The following is a 14013-nucleotide window of genomic DNA, read 5'->3' on the forward strand; positions in this document are numbered from 1 at the left end:
GCTAAGACTAAGAACTCCTTTGGGGTGGGTGGGGGAACGAGCAGCATTCCATGTCAACAAATGGAAAACTACCATAGCCACCACGTGGTCATCTCAGGACCACAAGGCAACTAAACTGAGGCTTATTCTGAACATTGAAGTTCTTTTCCTGCTGCAAGATGGTTCCTATGGTTATTACATGTCAAAGCAGCTGAATTCAGTGTCTAGCCAAACTATCTGCTATCTACTAGTAAGTCCATAGAAGGCAACCTAGGAGCTGGTCCCTTCATGACTATATAGGTGGCCACTAGGCTTGCGTCTGGCAGTTAGAGATAGGTCATGCATATGAAGACACCCTGATGGCAGTGAGAATTTCTAAATGGATACTACGGTGGGAAAATAGATACCCATGTATACACCAGTCCATCATCTATAAACCAGATTGTGTGAACCACTGCCTGCATACATGCTTGGTCACGTTACAAGCCTGGTAGAAACCCTATGTATTCTTCAGAACTGTTCCGGGGGTTGCTGTTTGTAAGAACTTCAGGAAAAGGACAGAGCATCGACTAAGTATTCTAAAGCATATGCAAAATACAGCAGCCCTATGAAGCTACACGCTGGATCATCAGATCATCAAAGTATGTGGATGTCATTGTGACAGACCCCTTTTATGTAGCCAGAAAGAAGAAACTGCAGTGTAGGAAAGAATGTGATATGGAAATCATTGTGAATTTTAGAATTAAGGCATACAGTGGTTCATTTGGCATCTTTCAGTGGGGCTTGCTGAGGTGAGACATTGTATTTCATAGTTGGATTTTTGGAATATTGGGGAAGAGAATCTCAGTATTATGGTGGCTAGGGAGGCTGGAACAGGAGGCAAGTCGGCATTATGCAGATTTTTACCACTGGCATTAACGGCAAATAAATGAAAAACAACAACAAAGAACCAGTAAACTAACAGAATTTAATTAATTTTTCCTTTGAGGTTTATATTTACAGTAGTTGTTAGAAGAAACAAAGTATTTATGAAAATGCACATCTTCTGACCTGCTTTGATACATACATACAGGCTTCTCCCTCATCCCCATTTGCCCAGCTCCCATGAACTCAGTCTCTCCGTATTATTAAGATGGTAAAGGCTATAGTTCTGTTTACACAACTTAAATGATTTATCTGAAGACATGCATGCCCTAACCTTTTTCAATAAACAGCATTTCTCTTGTGAATCTCCTCATCATGACTTTCTTTACTACGCTATACAGGTCTGATTTGAGTCGGCTACATCAGCTTAGATTGCATGCAGTTCTTTGTGTCTGGACAGTAAACAGGTTTAGGGCCAAATTCCATCCCTGGGTGTTTGAACAGGGATACCATGGAAGTCAATAAAGATTCAGTGTTCCTTAGAATACCAGGCAGGATAAAGCTACAAAATTCTTACAACCTTCAAGAGATTGCCTGTGTCCCTCAACTATTTTATGGTTTAGTCTGTTCCCTAAGGGTTCAGAATTTCTGGTTTCATAATCTGTGCAAGTGACTCCAATTAATGCACTTCAAAAGGTCTTATGAAAATCTTTTGCTCTCATCTCCGGGCAAATGGATGATAAAATTGTAATAATTGTTATTATTAAGCAACTGCATCCTCCTCCTTTTGCATACACAGGTAATAGAAGGAGCCAGTTAATCACAATGTTTTTACAGCTAAAAGTGGCTATGCTGTGGTTTCTAAGTGGCAAGCATATAGTTATCTGTCTAGTGAAAGGGAATACCAGAAAATGGAATGGCATGGACATCAGATTTGATAGGGCTATCTCCAGATGCATTTAAGAATGGACCCAGACACCTCCAAGTCCAGGATTAGCTCCACAACTGAAGTCCAGCCTTCCTCGTCTCCCCAACCTTTCCTTTCTTTACCTAGATGCAATGGTGCAGAGATAGCTCACAGTGTGCTGCAGTATGGTCCTAGGAGATTCTGCAAGCACATGGGTAGTTTTTAAGGGATTATAGGAACTATGGGAAATGTAATTTACAAGTTTCCCAACATTCAGGGACATTGGCAGGGCTCCCCTCCCCCCAGCCAGAGCTCAGCTCCGGCACCTCTCAGGTGGGCACCATTGCCATTCTAAGACAAGGGAGAAATTCATGGTGAGCTCCAGCACCTCTTCTTCTAGAAAAATAGCACTGGACGTTGGGAACCATAATTCCTGTTGACTCTGGATGCTGCAGTACAGCAGTTAGGGCCTCAGGGATGCTTTACTGCAGCAGAGACGGTTTCAGGGTGACAGGACGGGTGCAGCAGCACTGGGCGCCACTCTGCAGGAGGTGCCACAACAATGCTGAAGAATGGAACCTGAGAGGCAGGGCGGCACCAAAATTTAGCGTCACACAGGGCACCCATGAAATTTGAGAGCCCCAAGTCTGCCACTGACTGCAGAGCCCACTTTAAGTCCTGCCACAGTCTACATGTGCAGGTAGAAAGGGACAGTGGTGGGAAAGTGTTCATGTTGGGGTCTCACAATAAGGGTCAAACATATTATTGGGGCCCATATTATTTTGCCAAATAGGTGGAGACAATTCCAATTGCGTCCAGTATGGACATCTGTCTACTCATCATGGAAGAGTGTGTCATATATTACATTTTGAAGGGATAACCATAAAAACCTTTCACACAGGAATGTGGGAATTGAAAGAAATACGTGTTTTCAAGTACTGTAATCATCTAAATACTCATCCCAGGGGACCAAAATTGGGTATAACTTTCTACAACCTGTTTACTATGCCATCAACCTCTATTTGCTGCACAAAGGGTGTAAGGAAGAGGGTAGGAGGGATGACAAGAACTTGATTCGTGGTGTCTAAATATATTATTATTATTATTACTATTATTATTATTATTAATGTGTGGTAAGCTGGGCCAGAGAAGGGAGAGCACAAGCAATAGCTGCTGAAACAACGTCAAACTGAAGTGCACCCTCCTTCTCTTGGACATACAGAAAAAGGTCAACTGGCTGTTTTCTTGCCTCTATGTGAGTAGATATACTCCTGTTTCAGCATTTCAGCTATGTCCATATTTGTTTAAATGAAATGGAAGTATGTATGCAATTCATTCTAGATATTTCTTGCACATAGAATTCATTCAAAATATTACTTGCACACAATCTCACCATATTTATTCTTGCATGATACTTCAGATTTTAAATCTCATTATTGTATTGAATCTAAATCCAGAAAACTGAGAAGTGACTCAGAAAGGATCTCTATATAACTGCTAGCCAGTCTTTTCTTGCTTTGGAATCTGCATTCATTAAAATCACAATATTGGAAAGCAACATTATCAGCATGACAACAACACAGTCATAGGGCAACACTGCAAAATAAATTCATCTGACAATCCAGGACTTGGTGGATATGAATATATATACATGGTCTGTAAATAAAGTTTGAAAGAAATAAGAAAAACTATCACATTTGAATACTAGGTTCACAGTGGACATTAAGCCATCCTGTCAAAAAGACAATATGTTTATTAGAAGCAATGACTCCTCTGGCTTTCCTGGGTTACATTTGTGATTGTTATTCAAGCCTGAGTATGTCACACTATGTTTTTTTAAAATTCTGTTTGCTCCTATTCCAAGATCCTAAGAGGGAATTTCTTGCCAGAGATCTAATACCAACTCAAGCCAAGTCGAGTGTTTAAATGCTTGCAAGTATCAGCATTAAAAATCTGGCATGGAATTTAATAAGTTGCTTACACATGAGGTCTTGTATACTAACAATATGTTCATTGCATATGCTAATATAGGAAAATCGGAACAGTCATACTATGACATAAAACAAAGAAAAATATCAAATGCACATGCAGCCAGTTAGACAAAATATGCTTATGCTACTTGCACCAGAGTTGAACCGCAGGCTTTGAGAGGGAGAACCTTTCAGTGCAAGAGAATGATTCATGTGACCACTTTGTCTTAATTACTCTGAAGCAGTTTGTTGCTGGTCAGTGAAGAACAAAGATATCAGTGTCCCCTGACAGAAAAATAAATAATCATCAGGACTGCAAAGATGACGATGATCCCCAAGATAACTAACAAAATCCGGTTTTGAATGATCCTAAGGGAATAAAAAGAAAAGAAAGTGGTGAAAGAGAATAAGACAATAAAAGCGCAATGTAAAGCACCTAACTTTTCTTTTCCATGTGAGTAACCCATGGAGTACAGCTATCTAGATTCTAAAACTACTGTCTGTACTGATCTTGATTGTTATTTGTGTCACTGAGAGCCAAACTAGATGTGACTTTAGCATTGTGTGGCTGTTTTTTTTTAAGGTAAGTATGGGGGAAGCTTTAACCCTCTCACAGTCCAAATCTGAGATGTCCATATCTGCTTTTTTTTTCAAGCTATGCAATGGCTGAACACATGTAATGATGTAATGTTTAGTTTGTCCCTCACTTCCTGTAGTTGAAAGCATTTGTTAAGGGGCTGGGCCTTCTAACATTTATGTGTACATTAAATTAATATCTGAATGTTTGTTTTTATTTTATAATTTAACTAAATGTCTAAAACCTGATAAATGGAACATTTAAAACAAGCCTGATGGCGATTCATACTGGAAAGGAGCTTGCCACATAAAGTTTTATCCAACTAAGTCATAAGAGTAGACTCCCTGGAATGAATGGATTTCATTTTCATTGCATATTTAAGTGGATACAACCCACAGCAACCCAAGCAAGCCATTATGGAGGTTTTCAAATAATTTTATTTTGGTTTCTTAATTCCAGAGAGAAAGCAGTCGCTAATTTGTGCATTAAAGTGAAAGATTTCAAGGGTAGGGAACTTGTTGGCAAGGTGCTCACTTGAACCAAATACCAAGGGAGAAGTATAAAAGATAGTGAGGAAGAAAGAGGATGCTACATAGAAGGACATGTCAAACTATGACTCTTATGTTCTAAAACCTTTCTTTGCCTCAGTTGCATAGATTCACTTATGGTAATCAGGCAAATGCTACATTCCTGTGTACTGAACAGATAGAAATGAGTAATGGTAACACACCACTTGTGGAAATGAACCTCTTGTTTCATCAGCATACAAACTATCAGTCGTCAGAGTCTGAATGACACCCATCTGTACAGTACTATTAAAAATGAGTATTATTTTTTTTTAAGAAAAGGCCTGAGCTTCATTCCAGGGAAGTATTTATCCGGGCTCTTGCGGAATATTGACCTTTACATGGCAGGAACATATTTGCAGTATAGCATTGTTAAAATCAGATTGACAGCCCCCTCTCCACCAAAAAACAACAACGCCACCCCAAAAAACCAACTGAAATTTCAATCTTGTTTGTAAAAAGATGGAAAATAAAACCATAAACACTATTCAAACAAAGAAACAATGGATGGTGGAAGGAAAAACAATAGGCTGAGCTCATAGTAAGGTGGGATGCTTGTTTGCCATACATTACAAACAGGCATCTTTGTACATATGAGAATTTCATGGTTAAATAAATAATATCATACTAGTTGTGTCTGGTTGCATAGGCAAGTGTAAGTGCGGAAGGATGCAGTTTTGAACCAACTTCAGATCCCTCCCTCCTTTTTCACAATGCCAGCCACTGCTACAACATTCACCTTTAAAAAAAAGAAAAGTAAATGGATGGATGAAAACTGTCACATCAGACAAACACACTCCCCTGTGACACTTTAAAAGGACTAGCTCTCTATCCTCCTGACAGGTTACAAAATGATCACATTTGCTGACACGTCTTCCGCAAAACTGCTTTAGTGCTTGTGTCCACTTTGCTAGCAGGAGATGAATGGCCTGCTTTGTCCTCATTTATCACTTAAAGCTGAACTAAGATCTGTCTCGTTTATTTTTCCCTTCCTCACTAGAAAGGATAAAGCGCAGCATTAATTCTCCCACGATGACAGCTAATTCAAACTTAACAGGCAATATTTACTCTGCCAAAGGGAGCGGACTACTCTGTCTCTCTTGGAGAGGAAAAATGTTTAATGGTCTAACAAACTAAAGCTAATTAAAGAGGCTTCTGCTTCTTATTAGTTTGCAGTGCAGATTAACACCTGAACTTTCTACCACTCTCTCTCTCTCTCTTTCTTTCCCTCTTCTTTTGGGGCATTTTCTAGCAAAACAACACCTGATAGCAAACTGTTTGCCCAAATGAATGCATGAAAAGCAGAGTGCATATTTACTCAGTCACCCTCATTGATCCTGAAAAGAAACTCAGGAAAATTGAAATTCAGCAGAGAAACAGATTAAAAAGCATGAAAACTCTTTAAAAATTCAGCCTTAAGTAACATACAGTAATATTCCTCTAATATGACTGTGCTGACAACCATTTTATTTGTGGGATGAAGGCCCCAAGGCATCCATGATGCTAATTTACAAAGGATTAACTGTGGATGGAACTTGCTCAGTCGAACACATAGTTAGGCAAATGCATACATCTAACACACTGAATCGTTAAGCCATCGCCTCATATCTGACCTAGTTAGTGTTTCATCACACCCAAATTACAGTGAGAAAAAAAGAATAAATAAAATGAGTCCTCCAAATGTTTCATTTCTAATTCTCTGGCTGCACACTTGATTGGAAGATTACTTAATCTACAAACTCGTCTCTAAAATCCTCATCAGGAAAAGAGGAAGCAGTACAGACCGCCACCTGTATCTGCTAATTAAATGTTCCATTAAAGTACGAATGTAGGATATGCATATCAAAGTTCAACTTCTAGGAATCTGAATTAGCTTGCCCACTGCAGCAAAAGAATACAATATTGAACAGAACAAATTAATCATGAAATAGGAAGGATGTTATCAACATGCTCCTCTGCAGAATTATTACCCTGTTTCATATTAAACCCTAAAATAAACATGTTCTTTAAATCTCGGCAAAAGTTATGTTGAGTCTGTAGCGTTTCAGGCAGGGGAGCAGAGCAAGGAAAACTTCAGAATGAGTTTCTGAAGCAGCAGAGTTCCACTTTGAAGGGTGATAGGATGGAATGGTACATAAAGAACTTGGAGTCTGGTGTCAATACATTTCAGATCTCAAGTCAACAATCCAGGGCGCTAAAAGAAAGAATGAAGAAAGAGGGCTGGGGGCTGGGTGGGATTTCAGCAATATTCTGCAATCAAACCAGCTCACAGTGGCAGAACAATGGTTGGCATTGGCAGGACCCATCTGTAAAGAGGCCTCTAGTACTGTCACAGCCAGACACTGCCAGTGGGTATTGCTCCAGGCAAAGCAGCAAGGAATTTCAAGCGGTGGGAGGGAAAGGAGGAAAGTGGGGTTCAGCATCTTCTGCAAAAAGCCACATGGCTAACTCACCAACAAAAACACAAATGATATTTGTAACTTTGGATTCTTTTTACCTAAAAAATTCAGTTCAATCTTCCAGAGAGGCAACCCAGCGCCTCCTTTGAAAATGCAAAGCATGTTTACAGGGTAAATAATTTAAGAAATAATATATACTTGAAAGGAGACACCCACTGAAACATCCATGGCTAAAGTGCCTGAAGGCAAAAACTTGTGCATTTGCATGCTGCATTTTATTAAGTTAGCACACTGTAGCTTTAAAAGAATGCATGGCCAAATTAAAAGGAATGTGTGACTAAAACATCAAGGATGCTTCCAGTTTGCATTATGAATCACAGCGTTGCTGATATTAAGACGAATTAACTGTTTATTCGATGCAGTCTGTGGACCGAATTTACAGAAGTTTTTGCCCACAAATCTATATGTTGTTGTAAGAATAAGATGGGGCTGGATGAGGCATTTAGAATCTTCCCGTTTCATTTTTCAGTGACTGTGGTAACAACTCTGTCCATGGAGGGCTGGAGATCATACATTAAGTTCAATGTGCAAATGTGTCAGGAGAGATGGATGGAACACCTTGCACGGGGGTGGGGGTGGGGAGTGAGCTTCTGAACCAGCCCTTCGTTGTGATAGTCTATTGTAAATAACTGCTGGGTTTTTACCCTTCAACTAAAGAGGGATTCTCACATGGACATCTTGATTTAAAGGATTCTGTGAATCTCTGAATCAATCACAGATCCACAGCCAGAATCGCATGCAGTTCCATAAGGTTTATAAGTTCCACAGTATTACACATGATTGCACCACACAACATGAATAGTTATGGCTGAGCCAGTGCTCCTGAAAAAAGAAATGTCTGCATAGAATCATATTCAAATTTAGTATTTACACAGGACTTATGCACAAAGGATTTCCCACTATTTAATGGATTGGAAAAGCTGAGACAGTACAGTCATACCTCATGTTACATTTGCTTCATGATACGTTTTTTCAGGTTGCGTCCCGCAGCGACCCGGAAGTACCGGAAAGGGTTACTCAGCCCGGAAGTACAGGAAAGGGTTTCGCTGCTTGTGCATGTGCAGACGCGCAAAATGACGTTACGCGCATGCGCAGAAGCGGCAAATCGCAACCTGCGCATGTGCAGACGCACCGCTGCGGTTGTGTTCTATTTATGTTGCGAATGAGCCTCTGGAACAGATCCCGTTCGCAACCAGAGGTACCACTGTAGTCTGCTCAAGATGACCAACTGGGGTGAAGTGAATGCTGAGATTTTACGTGTGGCCTCTTAGATACAGTTTCAACCCTGCATCCATTTCAGCACACTAGTTCTCACTAATAACTCATACTTCTGTTCAGTAGCCTTGTAGGTTTACATTCTGTTTGCTCTTAAAATACTAAAACCACCATATGAAGAAAGGCGTACCAGGCTAGAAATGTTTTGACCTGAAATTAGGTGGGGATTGCTGTCGGTGCACTGTATTAAATAGACATGAAGGAAATGCAATTTACTGTATTGGCATACTGGATTCTGGGTGGTGCAGGCAGTTCCCCTGCACAGGGGGCCGATCCAAGGGGGCACAAAGTTGAGTACATCCATTTGGGTGTGCCAAATTTTGGCCTCACACAGAGCGCCATATTATGAAAGATTACCAAAGTCAGCCCCGATATAAAGCATCAGGTCTTCCGGTCAAGATTTGCTTTTCCTGTGTATTGCCATACTGCCTAACTTTTCCTTAATAAACCTCCTAGTAGCTCCACTCCGAAGTCAATGCCAATTTTATTCAGTGAGACAAGGAATGACAGGACAGTTTTCCATCTTAGAGGTCAAGCAGATCATCTCTGCAATGATCTCCAGGCCAGCAGAAATCAAGCCTACACTTCAGACCCATTCCCAAAACCATTGTTTGCATGACCTTGCTGCGTTAGAGCTACCTCTCCCGAAATCTGCGCGTACAATGGCTCTGATGAGATTTGCAGCATAGTTATATGTGAAGGTGTTTCAGAAGAGACAACTACTTACTTTATAGCATGTTAGCTACTCTTGCACTAAGATTGCCAACTGCGTTAAAATTCTTTAGGAAACACCCCCCTCCCAAGCTGCATTCATTAGTGAGGGAGGTGCACAACGTTTAGAGTCCATCTTAATGACTTGTACAAGCTTTAGCACCTGACTGACCAGCATAGGCGCCGACTCCATGGGGCTTGAGGGGGCCCGAGCCCCCTCAAAAATTCGTTTGGGGGGGCTCCGCCCCCCCAATAATCTCCGGCGCCCCTCCAGCAGAGCGCCATCGCCGCCCCTCCCCCAGCCCAAAATGCACAGGGAGGGGCGGGCTGCATGCCTCCTGCCCTCCCTCCCGAGCAAAAGCTCCACCCAATTTCCTTTGGAGCTGATTAATAGGCGCAGCACGCTCTCCCCTATTCGCTCACGAGGAGGCAGCGCCACTTTATTTGCATATTCATGAGCTTATTTATTATTCATGAGCTTTCCCGGGCCCCCCCAATATTTTTTATAAGTCCGCGTCCCTGCTGACCAGCCCTGGATAATGATTCCTTGGCATTAAGCACTAATGGCTGCAATGACAATTGCTAATAAAATTAGGAATTGAAGTAATATCATATAAATTAAGTGATGAGCAATCCTCAACAAACTTGTTTTGTAAGTTTTTGCCTACAATAATGAATAAATTTCTAAGAAGCATTCTGCTCTGACACCAGTACAAATACAAGAAAAATAAGTGGCTACCATGAATCAGTTAACATGCTTTTATTACAACACAGGGCTTTATTTTCAAAGAAATGTACAGGGGGAAAGCAGTCCTCTCAAGAACACAGACAGATTAATTAAAAAAATTCAAGTTTAATGGTACACAATACAAAATGGCTTTCTGTAAACTTATGCATTCAGCATTAAACTAGTCAAAGTTTCAGACGAAAGAAATGCACCCCGTAAGTTGGTGGCGCTGTGGGTTAAACCACAGAGCCTAGGGTTTGCCAATCAGAAGGTTGGTAGTTCAAATTCCTGCAACGGGGTGAGCTCCCGTTGCTTGGTCCCAGCTCCTGCCAACCTAGCAGTTCAAAAGCACGTCAAAGTGCAAGTTGATAGATTGGTACCACTCCAGCAGGAAGGTAAACGGTGTTTCTGTGAGCTGCTCTGGTTCGCCAGAAGTGGCTTAGTCATGCTGGCCGCATGAACCGGAAGCTGTACGCCGGCTCCCTCGGCCAATAAAGCGAGATGAGTGCCGCAAGCCCAGAGTCGTCCACGACTGGACCTAATGGTCAGAGGTCCCTTTACCTTTAAGCAACACTAAATACTATCTTTGCAGATAGTCAAAGCCTAGAAGTTTTATACGTATGCATGCACCCATACAAAATAAAACAAATGGTACATGCAAATGAAGCAGAAAAATGGCCGGACACAATAAGCACAGGAATATCAGACTCTTGAATATCCAGGGCAACTGCAAGAATTGAATTTGTGAGCCACACAATCCAAGCATCAAAAATTGGGATTCTGCTCTCCATCGTGGTATACCTAAATGCCCATTCTGAACACACTAATTCTGTTGGAAAGATCATGTAAGTTGGGACCTACACCTGTGAGGCTCTGGAAAAGACAAAGTGCAGCCCTAATTCTGCCACAATGGCAGCTAATTCAGATGTAATAATAGTTAAAGGGGCAGTGTTCTCTGCCTCCATTGGAGAAAAAGGCTATTTAGGCCTTTATATTATGCAAGTATACTGGCCCAAAGCATAGTCCTCAGGTAAAGGTTAGGTGGAGCACAACAGAAAACAGGATGACATGATCCAAGTATAAATGTAAATGTTGGCCTTGGGATAGAACATTGGGGAGGGGAGGGGGTATATAAGTAGCTTCTCTATGGTAAAAAGAGATCTAATACAGGTGCTTAATCTTGTCCAAAAGCACCACATGACAACTAGGCTAAACAACCAGCTAAACAGATGGCACGGACCAATAGATGGCACGGACCTTTTCTTTTCGATATTGAGCATTTATGCTAGTCTGTCATTGTCTCCTATAAAAAGTACTTAAGAGTTCATTTGAATTACAAATACACACACACACACAAACAAACACAAACACACACACGAAAACAACTACAGTGGTACCTCGGGTTACAGACGCTTCAGGTTACAGACGCTTCAGGTTACAGATTCCGCTAACCCAGAAATAGTATCTCGGGTTAAGAACTTTGCTTCAGGATGAGGACAGAAATCATGTGGCGGCAGCAGTGGGAGGCCCCATTAGCTAAAGTGGTACCGCAGGTTAAGAACAGCTTCAGGTTAAGAACGGACTTCCAGAACGAATTAAGTTCTTAACCTGAGGTACCACTGTAAAGCTAAATGCAACATTGCTTAAATGACTAGTAGCCCCATATCTCATAGGTAGTCAATTATTTTAAATACAGCTAATTTCACAATAATAGTGCAATAAAAAATGTTCTCTCCCTCCTTTCATTTGTCTTTTCAGAGACCAGAACAAACTTTGTAAATGGGCTACTGCTTGACAGACCTTCTGAAGCCCTGGGTCTTGTTCCATATCTTGCTCCTGTGTGAGAAATTGCAAAAGCAAATCTTTTGGGGTGGCTGTAACTATGAGGATGACTTCTGAGCTGTTTAGAACACAACACTTGTGTTCTATGTGAGCACAGATATTCAGAACCACTTGGCATCTCACTTAAATCACATATTGAACTTCCAAGTCAACCTACCTAGTGAAGTGTCAAGAAGTGCCAGCGCAGGTGGGCTTGAAAGATGACCCTCTTATCAATATGCTAAAGAGTTTCTCCTTAGAAATAAGGAAGTTGATGGGCAGCTTTCCTTTATTTGCCTCTATTTAATCAACTCTGTAGAAAGTGTCTGGTTTTGGGATGTGTGTACACACATGGGTTTCTGATAAAGAAAAGCATTCATCTAGATAAAACAATTATTTCACTGGCAGTAGCATGTGCAAAAGCAGCCAACAAGAAGAAACACGACAGAGGCTTAGCTACTGTAGTAACTATGGTTTCATTTACATTCCACAAATTTTAAGGAAACAAAAGGAACAGTTTCAGAGAAGCTTGATCTAAGCCAGAAGGGCAATCTTCCTCTATTAGCACAACTCCAAGAACTCTAATACAAAACCAAACTACTTCTGCTTTAATTGTGATTTCAAACTATGTATGAACATCACTTTTAGGCTTATTTTCCCTTCTGTGTTTGGGTATCTTTTTCCATAGGAGGCTGCCTACAATTGTGTTAAGTGTGTGGACCTTTTATGAGCAAAAGGGGGGGGGGGATACCCCACTCCCTTTGCAGAGGTATATGCAGCAACTGTTCCTGAAAATGTGCTATCCAAAATGTTAGTACTCAATGGCACTTTTTGAGTGATAGAAAAGCATTTTAGTATGTATCGTATATATTCATCCTCCACCCCCCTCCACTGAATGCTCTGAAGAAAAGAAAACAATCATGGCTAAGGCCATTTGTGAAGATGGCATTAAAGGAGCCTACTCTGAGACAGATAAAAATAATGAGAATCTTTCTGTCAAGAAGGATTTAGAAAATATCACTAGCATTATTAAAATTTAATTTTTTTACTGTGCTTTTTGGTTCCCCCATTTTTCCAGGGATAATGAGCAGGACTGCACACCTCCACATTGCTAGGACTTGTTTTGTGCAATAAATTCAGCCTTCCCGTCTGAAGACATTTCAGACAACAATTTTGACTGCTATAGGCTCCCCCCCAACCTGTGCTGTGTGCTTTGAGCCTCCCTGTAAAAAACACTTCATAAGCTAATATTGCAGAAGGCCAGCGGAACAAATAAAAATCATTTTTTTGACCAACTGATTCAGAGAAATCATGGGAATAGCAAATATGGGATTGGCACAAAAGAAATGAATAAAAGAAGATCGATGTATTCACAAATGGTTTACGTGGCAGAATTAGCTGACAGGAGCTACTTGCTACTATTAAAGTCCTCTCTCTCACTGCATATTGCTGTTAAAGAGACATAAATACTAGAAATTTTCACTATAAACTCAGTGCTTTAATAAAATAACTAGCCTTTGTACATAGGGAGAAGTAACAGGGTGGGGAGTTGGAATTCAGCGGTAGTATAAGGAAGTTTCTGAATTATAGACCCCATGTCTCTGAGGGGCAGTGAGATCAGAGTCGAGAATTTGAGGAAGAAGTGATGGCTTATTCTTTCACTGTTTGCAGGAAACATTTAGTGTTAGTCCAATACAGTGTAAAGCTACTTGGTTCTTCAAGGAAGGAATAAAACTTGAGACATCTGCTCATTCTGCTCAATTAAATCTTTTCCCACTGGAAAGGAAGTTCAGGGCTATACTGAAGATACTGCGCGCACGCACACACACACACACACACACACACACAATCACTTCTAAAATTGGAATAATCCATTAATGTATGCGCAGGTTTCAACTGCTGAAATGCAAACCTGTGATTCCTTTGTGCTCAGATCCAGGATTCTATCCAACACAAGTGGAATAAGCATCTGCTCACGTAACAAGACTTCACCTGTCCCCTTCTCCCCTCAAAATGTGCTCCACAAAATGTGTTGGGAGACCTTCCAGAGCAGCTTCTGGGCGCTGCAGTAGGGGCAAAAGGAAGATGTAGTCCCATTGTACAGGCAGAGGTTCACTCACACAATATGGATTTCATCCACAGCGTCTATTTACAAGA

General features: G+C 41.0%; 1 protein-coding gene across 4 annotated transcripts in view; it reads right to left on the minus strand.

Annotated features, from left to right (window-relative positions):
• Positions 1–926: 926 nt before the first annotated feature.
• VTI1A (vesicle transport through interaction with t-SNAREs 1A) overlaps positions 927–14013 on the minus strand; it is a 234652-nt gene continuing 221565 nt past the window's right edge. For all 4 annotated transcript variants that reach the window (XM_081863101.1, XM_081863099.1, XM_081863102.1 and 1 more), the window contains one exon: positions 927–4089. Coding sequence is in view for 2 of the 4 variants with exons in the window: in XM_081863099.1 (XP_081719225.1) it covers positions 3996–4089 (94 nt within the window). In the remaining 2 variants the exon portion in view is untranslated. The remainder of the gene's footprint in view (positions 4090–14013) is intronic.

Source organism: Podarcis erhardii (assembly GCF_964252035.2).
Source record: "Podarcis erhardii genome assembly, chromosome: 5".
NCBI classification, from domain to species: domain Eukaryota; kingdom Metazoa; phylum Chordata; class Lepidosauria; order Squamata; family Lacertidae; genus Podarcis; species Podarcis erhardii.